This window comes from Drosophila suzukii, chromosome 2R (genome assembly GCF_043229965.1).
Source record: "Drosophila suzukii chromosome 2R, CBGP_Dsuzu_IsoJpt1.0, whole genome shotgun sequence".
Lineage (NCBI taxonomy): Eukaryota > Metazoa > Arthropoda > Insecta > Diptera > Drosophilidae > Drosophila > Drosophila suzukii.
The window spans coordinates 10,913,257-10,928,465 of NC_092081.1; the positions used below are offsets into that span (position 1 = coordinate 10,913,257).

At 44.3% G+C, this 15,209-nt stretch overlaps 1 protein-coding gene across 1 annotated transcript; it reads left to right on the plus strand.

The window, feature by feature from the left end:
* Nucleotides 1-2,059: 2,059 nt before the first annotated feature.
* On the plus strand, nt 2,060-14,547 carry LOC136116631 (uncharacterized). Its single transcript, XM_070994828.1, has 2 exons — nt 2,060-2,759; nt 13,937-14,547. Exons 1-2 carry the CDS (start codon nt 2,645-2,647, stop codon nt 14,197-14,199), a joined length of 378 nt encoding a protein of 125 aa, XP_070850929.1. The 5' UTR covers nt 2,060-2,644; the 3' UTR covers nt 14,200-14,547.
* Nucleotides 14,548-15,209: the final 662 nt, after the last annotated feature.

The window sequence follows — 15,209 nt, forward strand, 5'->3', positions numbered from 1 at the left end:
AGGTGGAATAAAGTATGAACCGGAATGGAGGCCAGCTCACGATTCAATTAGATGGGTAAAGCCACTTTGTAATTGAAACAAGGAGGCCAGAGGGCAGTCCATCGATGTCCTTTTAATTGCAGGGGAATGAGTGAGCCAAGTCGGGAGCCGGCAATCTCGGCAGGGCAGAGTCAATATTGTTCCAGCATGAAATTGTCCAAGGAAAAGCAGGAGTACGTGTCTCTACCAGGATTCTTAATGATGGATGGCCACAGGGAGGGGATGCCGGGGGGATAACAGATTATTATTCATTACTGCTCAGACTGCTCCTCAGTTTCTCAGCTCTTCAGCTCCTTGGAAGTAATTGAAAAGTTTTCCCACTCCAAGCCATCCATTCAGGGCTCATCTTCTGCTCATCGCATCTCATCAGCCTCGTTCGGTTCCGGAGACAATGGAAAATGCTCAATTTGTCACTTGCCGGAGGAGTTGAAATTGGAGTAGGAGTTGTAGGACTTGGAGGCGTGCCAGACTGACGGATGATGCGTGTGACTGAGCAGAAACCCCATTAGAAATCTCTACCCACTGCAGCTCCTTTGCCTGATTATGATTGAGTTGATGTAGTTAATATGTTATCGACTAAGATGATGACTGTAATAAGGAATGTGCTTCAAGCCAGCCCTTCCCAGCGTCAATATAACTTCTCATCTTGAAGTACTTACACCCTGCTGGCTGTTTGTCTTCTGCTCCATTCGAATCAGTTACAGTGATTCCACTCAGAAAACACAGCCAAAAACAAACATTCCCCTTCGTTTATTTGTCTTTTGAATTATTAATGCACTCGCTGAATGATTTCGGAAGCCCAAGGATTCCTGGGCCAACTACGGTAGTCCTGCTGAAGATGCTTTTGCCTCGGATGTTGTTGAAGGAGATGGTGGGGCTGATAGGAAGTGTGGAAAATGGTTCCCGAAATTTAGGATCGCTTTGCCAACAAACCCGCGATGCTCTTTTGGGCAGATAAGTTTAATTAAAAGGACCGCAGCATTCTTTGGCTTAACTCGGGAATTGCTTCCATCCGCTAGAAAACTATCTTGTGTTGGTTAAACTTTAAAATTCCAAAAATGTTTCAAGGCAGAAAAAAGGGGGAATCGGAAAATGAAGGCAACAAACTTTTCTGATTTCGATTTTTATTGCGGCCAGAAAATGGGGAAAAGCGAGAAGAGTATTGGGGCAAGAGTCAAGTGGAGAACGGGAAAGAAGCAGTTCTGGTTGCTTCTTGGCAACAATTTTGTTTTGGGAGCACTCGACGATGCCGGTTCCATTGCCATGCCCACGATCTCCACCCAATCACCCACCGACCCTTGCACTTTGACCTACCTTCCCCTGCAGTTGGCATTCCTTTCGGGTTACCTGCACACGCAACCACCAAGGATAAGGGGGCAATGGATAAGAGGTAGGGGGAAGGAGCAGCTGAATAAACACGTAGACCAAACAACAATGAGCCAAGAGGGGTAAGCCACCTCAACCACTTGAACCACAAACATTTCGAAAGCCAAAAGTTGTTCCCTTTTCCCAGTTCATAATTTATGCCAAACAAACACATAAATATTACCTCAAATTTATTAAAGCACCAGCCATATCCAACCACCAACTCATATGCGAAGAAAGTAAGTGGGAATGGATCTCTTTTGGAACCCGTAAGCTGTTAATCATTTTGCAACTTTCTAATTACTTTTGCAGGGAACAAACTTTTTATTTTGCTTCTGCAAATTGTTTGCACCACTGAACCACACATCACCACATATACAGACCCCAAATCCCTAATCCAAACTCCTCACATTGAAGAAATCCCCTCCTTATAAACGCATCTCCTTTTGTCAACTTCTGTTTTCTTTTCTGCAGTCTGATTTGCACTAAACTAAATCACTTTCTATTCACCAGGAACCGAACTTTAACGAGGGAGAAATTGGAGGAGAGTTGGGTAGCTGGAGAAAGGAGAAAGGAATATGCAGTGACCAGCAGCAGAAAAGTGGACAAAGTGACAGGCGATAGCCGCAGAACAACACAGGAAAGTGGAAGGCAGGACCAGTTGACAGGAGCTCAGCCAATAAAAGCCAACCAAACTCGGTCCGGGCCAAATTTGGACACACTGATGCAAAAGGGCAGCGGAGGAGGCCAACAGCAACCGCAGCAAAACAAAACTGGAAAAGTTGGTCTAAAGGACTGCAGAAGGGGCAAAAGAGAGCAGCCAGCGGAAGCCGAGGCTGAAAAGTTCCCAAATTTGGTAGACAGACCTCTTTCAGGCCATCCTATCCCATCCCAGTTCCCACTTCCTACCGGAACAGTTAGCAGCAGTTGGAATTTGATTTTAACGCTGGGATCTGTTCTGAGTCCTCTGTTTGTGGCACCAGCAACTGACAACCATCACCCAAAGCAGGGGCAACTGGCAGCCGAATTAAAATCCGCACCAGGGAAACTTCACCCGGAAAACTCCACTCCCCCCTCCCTTCAAGGATACGCATCAATGGAGACACATTGAGATTGGCTGTCAAAGGGAGGATCCGGAAAAGGGAAGTGGAGCTGTGGAAATGCTCGCCACTTGCGGCGACACATGCTCTGACAACTTATTGACTCCTCGCAGCACCCACTAAACAAAACCCACTCCAATATGGGACTCCTCCCGCCGCCCATCCCGATCCTGCTCTTGTGCCTGGCGATATCCACTTCAGTCAGCGGCTATCTGAACATTTTCATCAGCCACCACGAGGTGATGAAACTGATGGGTAAGTCCAGTTCCAGTTCCGGAATAGCTCCTAATCCATTAATGAAACCTCGATGGGGAAGTGACACACCCACTCCAACCCAGATCTATGATTAATAGTTGGAGGCCAAAGTGCGACAGGACAAATTCATTGATCCCTGAACACGAAAACACAAACAGTTGGGGACCATGTCACAGTCATTAATAGTTCCGAAATTATAGTTGACCATTAAGGAAAGGTTGGTTGATGGAGGGGAGGTGGAAAATAGGGGAATACTTATCCAGGCGAACCAAAACAAATCGCACACAAATCGATTTCCGCCGGGCCTAAACCACCCGCCTCCACCTTGCTGACAGCTGCAAGTAGCTTTTCCATTTTCCACTTTCCTCGAACCTTTCCCTGGCACCCTCCTTCAACCCACGTTCTCCTTGTTTGTTTTCTTGTTTTTCCGTTTGTTGCTCCACGCGAATCCTTGTTATTGATGGCGCCGGCTCCATATCGAGCCAAGGCCAAGTTCCCCAGCCCTACTCCACCAACTCCTCCTGGTGGGAGCTACACGGATTTCATAGACGTGCCAAGGCGGAATGGCCTCGTGCTTGTCGTTTGGCTCGCGATTTCCCTGCTCCTCAGCTTGATTAATGGACCTCAGAAATACAGGATGGGAATATAGGAGAGGAAGGGAAACTCCGATGGAGTGGCATGGAAAACTGGCCTAGTTCGCGGTGCTACTCCATCAATCGTCGCTTAGCTGGTCACAGCGTTTTCCGGCACTTAGCTGTAATTGGAGCATAAATGCTTCCATCTCATTATGCAGGTTCTCCTATTCGTTTCCTGGTTGCCAAATCAGGGCACTTCAATTAGCTGATGGCGTAAATATAATCCGCTGTCGGATAAGAATGGATACTAGATTGATGGATGAATAAGCTGCGCTGCATCCAATTATTCTCATCCACCTGCTATCATCCATCTCTCAAGGCATTCAAATGCATTCCGGATCACTGGGGCAAGTGGGCTCCTTCCTGGCAATTGCACTTTATAAGCAACCATCACTTTCCCACTCTCTGAACTATTTACCCCGCATGCAAATCGGATTTCATTAGCGACATTTCAAAAGATGTTTCCACTTTGTTTGTTGCTCCTCGCCATTTCCTTTGCTCCACCAGAGGGGATTCCTTTTGAGCTTCATCCCAGAATTCCTCCTTCCATTTTGAAAAGCTCGTTATGTTTCTAACGACCAGTTAACACCCCTGGTATACTTCCCCCCTATTTGCCATGGTTGCCACCCTCCGAGTTGTTTCGATTTGAAAATTAACAAGCAGCATGAAATCAAACAAACTGACCCTCATCCTCCGCATTTTTCTCACACCCTCGATGAAAAATTCCTGTGCATGATTTTCCCTTAGACTTCCACCTCATTTCCCTTTCATCCTCCGCTGCTTTTCCGTCTCCATGGGAGTTTCTTCATGCGGAAGACTCGTCACGGATGCATGAACTAGTTCCGTTTCCATGGGATTCTCTTGATGCATTTCCCCACATGGAAATATAGACTTTCTTCCTATAGTTTGTTGTGCAGTTTTCGGCTCTTTTGAAGACTTTCTCTGTGCAGAAAAGTAAACAAAGTTCAGATCTGTCTTCCCATTTCGTCTCTATTGTCACAGACGAATCCTTGAACTTTGGCCTTCGATGAAGTGTCGACAGCATTAAAATTAAATATTTTCTGCGCTTTTGTTGGAGATTTTCCGCCTCTGAGTTCAATTTGGATGTGTTGTCCCAGCAACGAACCATTTTCCCCGTTGCCACCGACTGCGTCACTCCCCCCCCCTTTCTGAACCCCCCTTCCGTTGAAGACTTTCCTGTTCAAGGGTGCGTAAAAATGCAATTTCAACAAGTTTCGCTTTGATGTGCACACTTTTTCTTTGCCACCCGATCCCTGGTCCCGCCCTTCGGACCTGCTTCCATCTGCCCCACCCCAGGGTGGACCACAACCTCCGGCGGGTGGGCTCGGAAATTTCCCTGCAAATGAAAAGTTAATGCAAAAGAAAATTATTTTTAATGAATAGAAAACAGTCGAAAAATCCCCACATTAATATGCTTCCCCCAGGAGATGTTCCGTCTTCAAGGGTGGTTCGGCATCTGGAATCCATCTTAATTGCCCAGAAATTGGGGGAGCAGTAGGGGGAGGAAATCAGAAACTGTGCCAATTGAACGAGCACTTCTCATCTCTGATTTATTGGACAATTAGCAGGAAGACCCTTAATCAGCGACGAGGTGAAACTGCACTCCCCTGAGATCCTGAGATCGGAAGAGGAGGATTACGAGGAGTGCAGTGCACCTCCCCTACTAATGACACTAATTATCCTCGTAATCTTTTATGCAAATAGTGTCTCCTCTTTGTTGGCTATGTGAGAGCTGCAAAACCTACACGGCACTGAGATTCACCTCAGCCGGTTTCTGCCAGTCTTCCGCTTTCACCCCACTTTCTCCTCCGTCCCTGGAATCATATATGCCCCCCTTTTCCCCTCTATAAGAATATGAGTTGCGGTCGTAGAGTCACGTGTGTGTGGCGGAGTCATTCAGACAATCGCAATTGCAGGAATTAAAATTACGACCAGGGAGGAAGACAAGTTGAGGTGGTATTACCATGGAAGAAGGGGTATTGCAAGAAGAGAGCTGGGAAGAAAGGGGGGCCTCTATAAGCGCGTCGAAACTTTCGCAGGCAAAGTTGGCGGCACCGTGATATGAAAGACGAGCAAAGTTTGAGACTGAAAGGGGATTCCACGAGATATCCCATCCAGGAGCAGGATGAACTTATGCAGGGGGTGAGAATGCCAATTGATGCTGCTTAAAGTGCAGTTCAGGATGGTGCTCCCCAGTGAAGCCAATAGAGGTGACAGGAATTACAAGGGTTAAGGAAATCGAGAGATTGAACATTTGTGACATCCCGAAATCAGGACTGAATTAATTGCGGCAGTCACTTATTCAAATAACTTCCACTTCCCTGAAACTTCCCTTGGGAATGCTGACAAAAAAAGGTAAAGGACTAAAAGGCACAGGATGACATAGGAACATTGTCCTTTTTCCGTGCTTTTGCATATTTGATGGGAAGCACTTTGGGGTTATGTTTGTGTTTTCCCACTAGCTCAAAGAAATTTCGTGTAGCAGCAGGTAGTTGAGGATCCAGAAAAGTTGGAGGAAAGTGGTGCACTTGGCCCAGTCTGAAACCCAGGCTAAAAACGCGACGGGGAGCAAAGCAATTTGGGACTCAAAAACAAACCAGAAATGAAAATGAGAGAGTGGAAAACGCATAGAAAACTGAACTGGCGTGGAAAACAGTCTGAAGATGTAGATGAAGCTGAGACCTGAATGAAAGCTAACGAAAAATGCTTTTTCTTGTTCTGTAATTGGATTTAAAATTGTTTTAAGCAGCTAGCGAGCGCTTTGTTCTATCCTAAATGCAGGGGCTTTCCTCCTTTCCTTCCAATCACCCCCAACTCGTTTCGCCGGAAGCGGAATTGCTACATTCAACATCCGGCGGAGTCTGAGGAAGAACAAGCAGCAGCAGCTCGAACTTGAAGCGGGTAAACATCCAGGACACCACTCCGCTCCCACTCCTTTTGGCTCTGGTGAATAGCGAACTTAGCCTGATCCCGTGGAGTAAATAATGCACCCCCTTAAGAGGTGGAGGAGGAATAGAAGTAGGAAGAGCCACAATAAAAGCGGATGAAGAAATTTAATTTCACGTCGTTTTAACTCAACCAGCTCGTCTTTCAATGCCAGCGGGTGGGGAGTTCGGATGGAGAGTGGGAAAGATCAGGATACTCCAGGACTTTTGAACCCTCCAATACGGTTCTATCCGATGAGGAAGCAGTCGCAGTTGACACCTTTTAATATCCCCACCCGAATCCCTTCTCCCAGAAGACCTTATCCTAGTCCTAGAGGAGAACTCGAGACACTCCCTGCATCGTCGCCTGCTGGTGACGGATTCGATTTCGATTATTATTGTGTCTTGGGTTTTGTTTACCCACCAGCATTGTCACCTCGTGTCGAGTTGTCCCCTTTTCTCCAATGAGAAAATCAATTTCCGCTTAATGGTAAAAAGAAAAGCTCGAGGGGAGTGTAAACAGCAAATGCACGTAGTTTGCTCAGCAGGAGGGATCTCAGCATGTAAGGAAATGGATGCAGTCTATCCAAGTTGCGTTAAAACTTTCGTTTATCGTCTGCTTTCGCTTTTATATTCTATCCTTTGTAGAACTTACTCATCACCTTTCCAGTACAAGCAACTATCAACATCCTTGAAGACTCCTTAAAACATTTACCCTTTACGAGGTTCCAGTTCCCCCTGATCTTTATGCATCGCACCTGTAGCTGCCCATCAATGTCAACAAGATAATAAGCTTTTCCCCGACTTAAAAGTACAAGTAACACCCTCACTCAACTTATTATTCATCAGCCATCACTCATAGGAAGCCCCAATCTCATTAACAAGCATCTCACCTGAGCCCAATCAATCGCTCTTCCTCTGATATCCTGGCAGGCCAGCACAAGTCTTTAGACCAAAAGTTGTCTATAAGAACCATTGCCACCCTCAACAAATATTAAGCTCCACTCTTTGTGACCCTGGGAATTTCCTCAACCAATCCACAGGTTTCAGGAACGACGAACAAACCGCATAGGCGATTTACTCGATGACCGAGTCGATCTGTCCCTCGAGGATTTCCTACTATGCCTCCTCTCAACTGACCCAGGTGAGTGCTGAACCACTATCTGAACCACTACCGACTATTACTATCCCTGGGGTTTGATTGGATTTGAAATGGGGATTCGGACTGGGCTCCACTGCGGAATCAAAGCCTTTGATATATTACGACACGTGGCGGGCGCAAATGGAAATGGAAATGGCAATCCCCTTGAAGCAGACTCTCCTTTCCCCGTTGCCAGGACTACCCTCTAATTTGTGCCGAGCACCACTCGATTGCTCCCCAGGCGGAGGACCCTTCATCCAACCACCTTTCCTCGACGATAAAAATTAAATTCTAATTTATATTTACGAGCTGATAAAGCTCCCGTAGTGCGTTAAACTCGAAACAAGAGCCATTCATAAATATGCGGCTTTTGCCACCCGCTCGCCCCTCAAGGATGTCTAGATGTCTGGTGTCTGGTACTGATTTCGGAAGGGGAAACTTTCGTGTGGCGCTCACGTACCTCATGTGGCAGGTGGAAGGCATAGACTGGAAGGTGGAAAGTGGGCGAAGGTGAGGCGACACACAAACCCAGTGCCTCGAGAGGCAAATGATGTGAGTCCCTTGAGGAAGGGCTGGGATGTCCGCTTAGATAAGCGAAAGGTGCTCCATTGAGTCAGACGCAGACAGTCTGCCCCTGTTTATCTTAGCTTTGTTTCCAATCCAGTGAATTTCAGGCAGTGCATGCCCCTTGGGCGAAAATTAGTAAACTTAATCCAAACTAACCACAGAATGAACCGAAATCATTAAGAATCCCTTCAAAACATTGGGATTATTTCCCATCAACTTGAGGCTTGATGTCTCCTCCTTAAAGGCACTTGCTCCCTCTAGGGAGAACATTAGCATTTCTTTCGGGCCAAGTTAACTTCTTGGTGTTGTGGAAATCTCTGGCAAATTGGAATAAATTATTTAGCAGCCTCTTTCAATTGTTGTCCTTGGAAACATTCCTGCGACCCAACTCTGGAATTTTTCTAGTCCTCCGCCACTCTGTCTAACATCATGATGTCTGGGCCATTTTCGTCACCAAAGTCTAACGCAATTTCCATCGACGCATAATTAAATATTCAATTTCCATGGGGACTCGAGGGGATTTTTATGTGCTTGGCTTAAAGCAGCTCCTTTGGCCTGATCCTGTCTGTTTGCCCAACGAATTCAGTTTGTTTAGACTTCAATTCCATCCTCATTATGAGAACAGCCTCCCATTGCAGATGGGAGGGGAGGCAAGGGCTGCTCCTCCACTCACCCACTCGGTTATCGGGCCACACACAATGCCAAGAGTCATATCCATTTGGGTCCGCTCTATCTAGTGGAAGGATGCACGCATCGAAGCAGACGGCAGGGAATTAAATGAATTCCCCATCTCCCTCTAGCTTCGCCTCTATCCCAATCTCTCCTAGGATATACATAATTCCCCCATTTCCACCAAAATGGGAGTGGATATTCTCTTGGATGCGAAGTGGGGATGGTGAAGGGGATGCGGTTGGAGTTTGAGAGTGCTTGCCATAATTATTGTTGTTCCATTCTGTTCGGCTCCCCATCCAAAGGATCCTTTGCACCCCGACCCCAACCCACTCCTTCCTTCTGGCCATGTGTGAGCGTTAAGCGAAGTATGGCACATTTTGGGGGCACAAACAAGAGGCGAACGCACTCATTTAGTCAAACAATTATATCCAATTGCACACAGATACTCAACGCACCCACACACACACATCCGAAGTCTGGCTCTGTTCATTTGTGTGGAAATATCTCATTTGTGCGGGGATCCAACCCCTCTGCCTCCCCTTTTGATTCTATTAAATCAGTCTATAAACGTCGACCAAATGGCTTTAATGTGCAGCGAAAGTTTAGCAAAAAGCAGTAACAGTAGAGGCCATAACAATGGGTTTGGAAGGGGGTTGGAAGGGGTTCTTTATGGAAGTAGTGGTACATAACAATAAAAACAGCAGCGAGCAGAAAGCAGGCTACAGCTGTTGAAACATGACTCGGTGCTTGTTTAGAAACACTTGCAAAATATTATTGCAGCACCAACAACAAAAGCCAAATTCCTAGGGGGTGGGTTTAAGCAGGGACCACAGGGCGGATGCGCCATTTGCAGGAGATCCAACAACCATGGAAACAGGCTCCAAGCAGAGGCATTAGTATATTGGATCAGCTGAAAAATGAGAGCAAACAGTGGAATCAGAGCAAAAAGAACCCAGTTAGGCTGTAATGGGTTAAGCAGAAGCCAAGAACATCGTGCCACGCATTTGAATTGCATCATTAGGGGGAAAGTTGTCGAAGTGCTTGGGCGTACTCGCAGTACCGAGGAAATTACGAGGCGAGCAGCGGGGAAAAGTTGGAAATTAATTTCCATGGAGCTGCGAGCATGTCCTCCTGTTTTATGGAGATTACTGGATCGACAAATGGCTGACTAACCTGAACAACAGCAGAAGCAGGTGCTAATTAAAAATGTTGTTGGCGCCCCATTAAAGAAATTTGTAAATCAACCTGCTCAGCGGGGGAGCAAGTCTAGCTCCATGGGGGGAAGTCCTAGAGAAAAGGGGAGCTAGCTATATTTGGAAGTATATAGTTCGAGGCAACACGTACTCCCTTAATGGATTTAGCACTGTTGTTCTATTTGATTAAAACGCATTATTCACATTTGTGACAAATTTTGGGGGAATGGTGAAACAAGTTGGGGCTTTGAGAGGACAGTTAATGGGTGTCATAGTACGATGGTGATTCCAAGCGATTAAGCCGCCAGACAAAAGCCACGGCCACAGGTTGACAAATTACACAATGGTCAGTCGTGGGTTTTTTCGGCTGGTTCGCAATTCAGCAGTATTCCCGAGTATTAATGTCGCAACTGAACGGACCAACTTCACCGGAAGCACTACACTATTGATCGCTTCAGAGGTCAGCGGAAGTTGGTCCTGGTGCAGGGATATCCCGTAGACCACACAATCGGACATCGTCCATAGTTTTGGCCTCCGGCGGGATGCCGCGGTTTTCGCACCCAACCGCTTGAACGGATCCAACTGTAGGATGGACACTATAGATGCCCCCGCTGATTTCATTTGCGGTCAAGTGGTTGTGGGCCAACAACAGCTGGCCCTAATCGCCCCACCCGATGAATTGCAAAATGGGTGGTTGGGTGGTTCAGTGGGTGGTTGGGCCTGCACTTAATGCCCACTGTCAACTATAATGGCGCAATCGGGGTACATGATTAGCAAACAGTAATTGAAGACAAGGGTTTTCCATAAAAGTACCGGCTATAACTGGGTCAAAGTGCTCCACTGAATGGGAGGATTTGGATCGGTCGAGTGTTTGACAGGCTCTCCACTGAAATGTCAATTAGAGCGGTGGGTGGAAACGCATTGTGCAATTAAATCGATGTTTCAAAACGATTAAATTTCTTCCTTCAAAAGATTATTGGAACCAAATCGATAGTCTCGAAACCCCTTTGATTATTTTCCCTTTGCAACCCAAATTGCTTATGTGGGTCAATGCAATTTTCTTTCGATACCAACGCATGTTATGTGTTTTGGGTTTATTGCCTTGACTTTCTTATTTTTAGAAAGGAAATGAGAGTGACATTAATTTTGTTTCTGTACAAAACTCTCAAGAGATTTGCATTATAAAGCTTTAGAAAATCCTTTTAAAAGGGAATAATGCGAGATATGTTTTATTTAAATACATTTCAGAGATTTTATTCGCTTCCATCCTGATTTATAGGGTGTTGAATGCAAATTCTTTGCTGTTAAAGTGGTTTGAAGCAGTTAAGGAAGTTCTCCAAACAAATTTTGTCTCATATTGGACTCGTTAACTCAATGCTTGTCATAGAATTTAAACTGAAAAGGAAAAAGGGCCTGCTTTAAACTGACCTTGAAAGAACTAAGTTTAGTTTATTATATTATTTTCTTTGAGCTTTCACTTTTGCTGTTTCTAATCTACCTACTCTTTTAATACTTATCTAATTTAAATCTACATTTTCTCCTTAACAAATCTCAAGCTAGTCAAGATAAAGGAAAAAAGTGAAGTCAAGCTGCGACCTTGATTAAGGACCTCGAGAATAGGGAATCTCGTGGGTGTCCCGCCGCACAGCGGAAGTTACGAGCGACAAAATTGAAATATAAACGCATGCTGTGCCACGCCCCCGGGTTTCAAAAGAGGGCGGTAGGGGGGAAAAGGACACCGAGCAGCGACACCTGACTAATTTATGTTCATTAAGCAGGCGTTAAGTCGCCTTGAGAGCAGCTGGCAACATCGTGGGGTCCTCATTTGCATACGCTCGAGGGGATGGGTCCGCAAGGGGGTTTTCGGGGTGTAGTTCGGGGCAGAAGGCCAACTTGGGGGATTCCCGAAAGCTTTGCACACACAGCTGATTACGTTTTACGTGCCGTAATGCCGAGGTGACAAACCAAAATGTGTAGTTCCGTGTAATTTCGGAAAGGTTGCCAGGACATAGGGATGAAAGGGATGAAAGGAGTTGGGGTTGGGGAAAGAAACCCAAGATTAATATGCAAATTCATGTAAAGCATTAAACGTGAGCAGAGAAACATTTTGTGTGTGCATCCAAGTGAATCTCCCTGCACAGAGAACTAAATGCTATACAATAGAAAACTTTAAATGTGCGCGCTAGACACTAAAAACTATGATATGTTAAGTTTCTTTATTACAATTGGCATAATAAGTAGCGTAAAGTTTATAAAATTCAGCTTGATCTAGAGAACAAATTGTATCTTTTACTAATTCCAATTATGTTAGAACAGAACACTATATCATATTATATTTTTACTTTCACTTTTATTTTTTCTAAAAGGTTCATGTATTTTACCATTATTTAGCCTTTCTATATAGAGTTTTTCCCAGTGTGACTGTGTGCGAGCAAATTACCGTAAAGCTGGCAAAAGAAAAGACACGAGAAAATCAATTTCCCAACAAGAAATTTCCCCTGCGCTCTCTAATTTACGCTTAGTGCGTTTCCGTGTCCTGCAGCTGGTGAAAATGGTAGAAATTAAATCCAGAAGTCTGTGGGTGGGCGAAAGGGACTCCAACCAGTCAGCGGGCAAATTCGAGTCACTCGAGACGAAAGCGAACTCGAAACCAAAACCGAAATCCCATCAAAATCTATCAAAATCGTTTACGCAAATCGCAAGAGCAGAGCAAGCTCTTAATGGAGAAAATCCAAAGTCCTACGATTTTCCACTATCTCTTTATCCCTATTTCAGTTCGCTCCGCTTCCATCAACATCGCTTTTGCAGCACAGAAAGCTGAAAATCCAATAAGGGATGAGCTGCCGGCAGCAGACTGGTGAAAGTTTATTAAAAAAAAAAGAAAAACGAAAACATTTCGCACCCAAAGTGGCGCCAACTGACAGCTTAGGTCACCACCCAAACACCCAGACACCCAGTCACCCAAAACACCCATCCCCCGCCCACTATAATGCCCCCAGGATGTCAGGCAGTCAGTCAATTGTAGTTTTCGTGGCTGTTACTCAAAGTTTTAATTACACAGTCGCTGCAAGGGACCCTACCCTCCAGCAGTGGGTGGTGTGTTGTGGGTGGTTGTTATTGTAAGGGGGGCCTCGAAACAGGCGTCTACAAGGCCACTGACATTCGGGGGCTGTCAATGGACGTGGGTGGCAGGAACATCAGCCAGGTCTTGTAGCTGCCTGCTGCGCCATGCCCCGCCAGATGTTGCCGCCTTGTTGGCCCTTGTTTTTGGCCAATTTTCGGTGTTCTGCATGTGCATCCTGTTGCCCAGGCGACAAGGACTTATCACCCTCGAGGGGATATGAGAAGGCTGTTTAAAGAACCCGTTTAAGGAATTTTATGACTAACAGTTTTTACAAATGCAGAAAGCAAATAGAAAACTGGCAAGGTGGCCCACAATTTCGTCTGAGGTATATTTAAGCTCTCGTATTTTCATAAATTGTTGGATTAAAGAATTGACTTGTTTGGTCTATCCTGTAATTTTTTAAAAATATTCTGCTACCTAAAAAATAAGTTAGGAGCAAACTATAAATTATAAAACAATGATCTTTTCAAACCAATCTGTCTGTTGCATATTTTTCGATTACAACCATTAACTTAATCAAAGCCTTTAAGATAATTATTTTATAACTGGTCTTTTATTCTTTACTATTTTTTGTGCTTCCCTATGATATTGAGGATTAGTACACATAAAACCGTAACTATTTTTTAATACTACATATTATCTCCTCTTAACTCAAAGACTTGAATGACGCTGAAGCCAAAATATTTCAATATTTTCCAATAGGATAATTTGTGGTTATCAAACCCCATCGGATGAAAAATTAAAGAAAATGCGGTATTCAAAAAGTATGCTACACAAAGTGCTCGGAAATCATAAATAGAAATAGTTCTAAACTTATTATCTATCATAAAAGCACGTCCAAAGTTGGAACTTGAGAATCTTTCCCACTAAACTTGCTGAAATTAAACTTATTTTCCCTAGCTCATTATGGCAGTTTCCAAAAACACTGGCCAAAACTCCCCATTGCCGTCTGGCCAAAAACTTGCAGCAATGAAAAGTCATTTGCCAGCCATTGGCGAGACGTGCGACTTTCGTGGCTGCCAAATTCTAGGGGTCTACCAACAGAGAGGAGTACCATGGAGGAGTACCAGGGAGGAGTACCAGGAGGAGCACTAGGAGGAGTACCAGGATTCCAGGCGGGGGAATGTGTCGCGGTTTGTCAGCTTGGCGCGTCGCCACGATGATGGAGTGCGGCATTGTTGCATTTTAATTGAAATTTCTTTGTGGACTTGGCGCGACAAAGCAGCAACAACAACCGCTAACGAGTGCACAGAGTGATGGCAAATAAAAACAGACAAAAAAAAGGACAAACAACCAGAAACATGGCGAAACACAGTGCCAATGCCAAAGTGGCAATACATAATAATGAATGAATAAAGCGGGCAAAGCAATAAAGCGAGCGGGAATCTCTGTGACATTTCCCCTATAAAACCGGAGGGGTATGTTAAACATTTTAATGATTTTAAAACAATTTTCGCAGACTGATTTTTAAAAACCCATAAAAGTACACATTTGGGTGAATATCTTAAAAATGTATACTTTTTCCCTTTTAATAGTCGATAAAAATTTAAAGAATTTCAAATTTTGACCCACAATGACCTAGAATATTCGTGACCTTAAAAGTTGGGCCAAAATCACATGATCTCACAGAGATAATAATGGATCTAGGGATCTAGAAGAACTTGAAGTTACAACTCCAAACTTTCCTTTTTGCAGATTGATTTTAAAAAACCCATAAAAGTACACATATCGGTGAATATCTTAAGAATGTATACTTTTTTCCCTTTCAATGATCGATAAAAATTTAAATAATTTAAAATTTCGACCCACGATGACCATAAAAGTAGGGCCAAAATCACATGATCACAGATAGATAATAATGGATCTACTGATCTAGAAGAAGTTGAAGTTACAACTCCAAACTTTCCTGCAGAAATAGGTTCTATCGGTCGTCGTCGTTGACATGTTTTATCACTAAGTATGGGTTTTACTGCCCAACTGACAGATTATAATATAAGAAAAAATCATTCAATGTTGTAACTATAAAGAAGAGGTCAAAAAACGCACTTCTACGAGGTATTACTGAGATTCAATTTACTAACTTAAAGAAACCAAAATAACATGTAATTTATTAAAAAACATTTATAATTTTAAAGTAAAAAAAATAAAACGGAAAGTGTATTTTTAACTCACT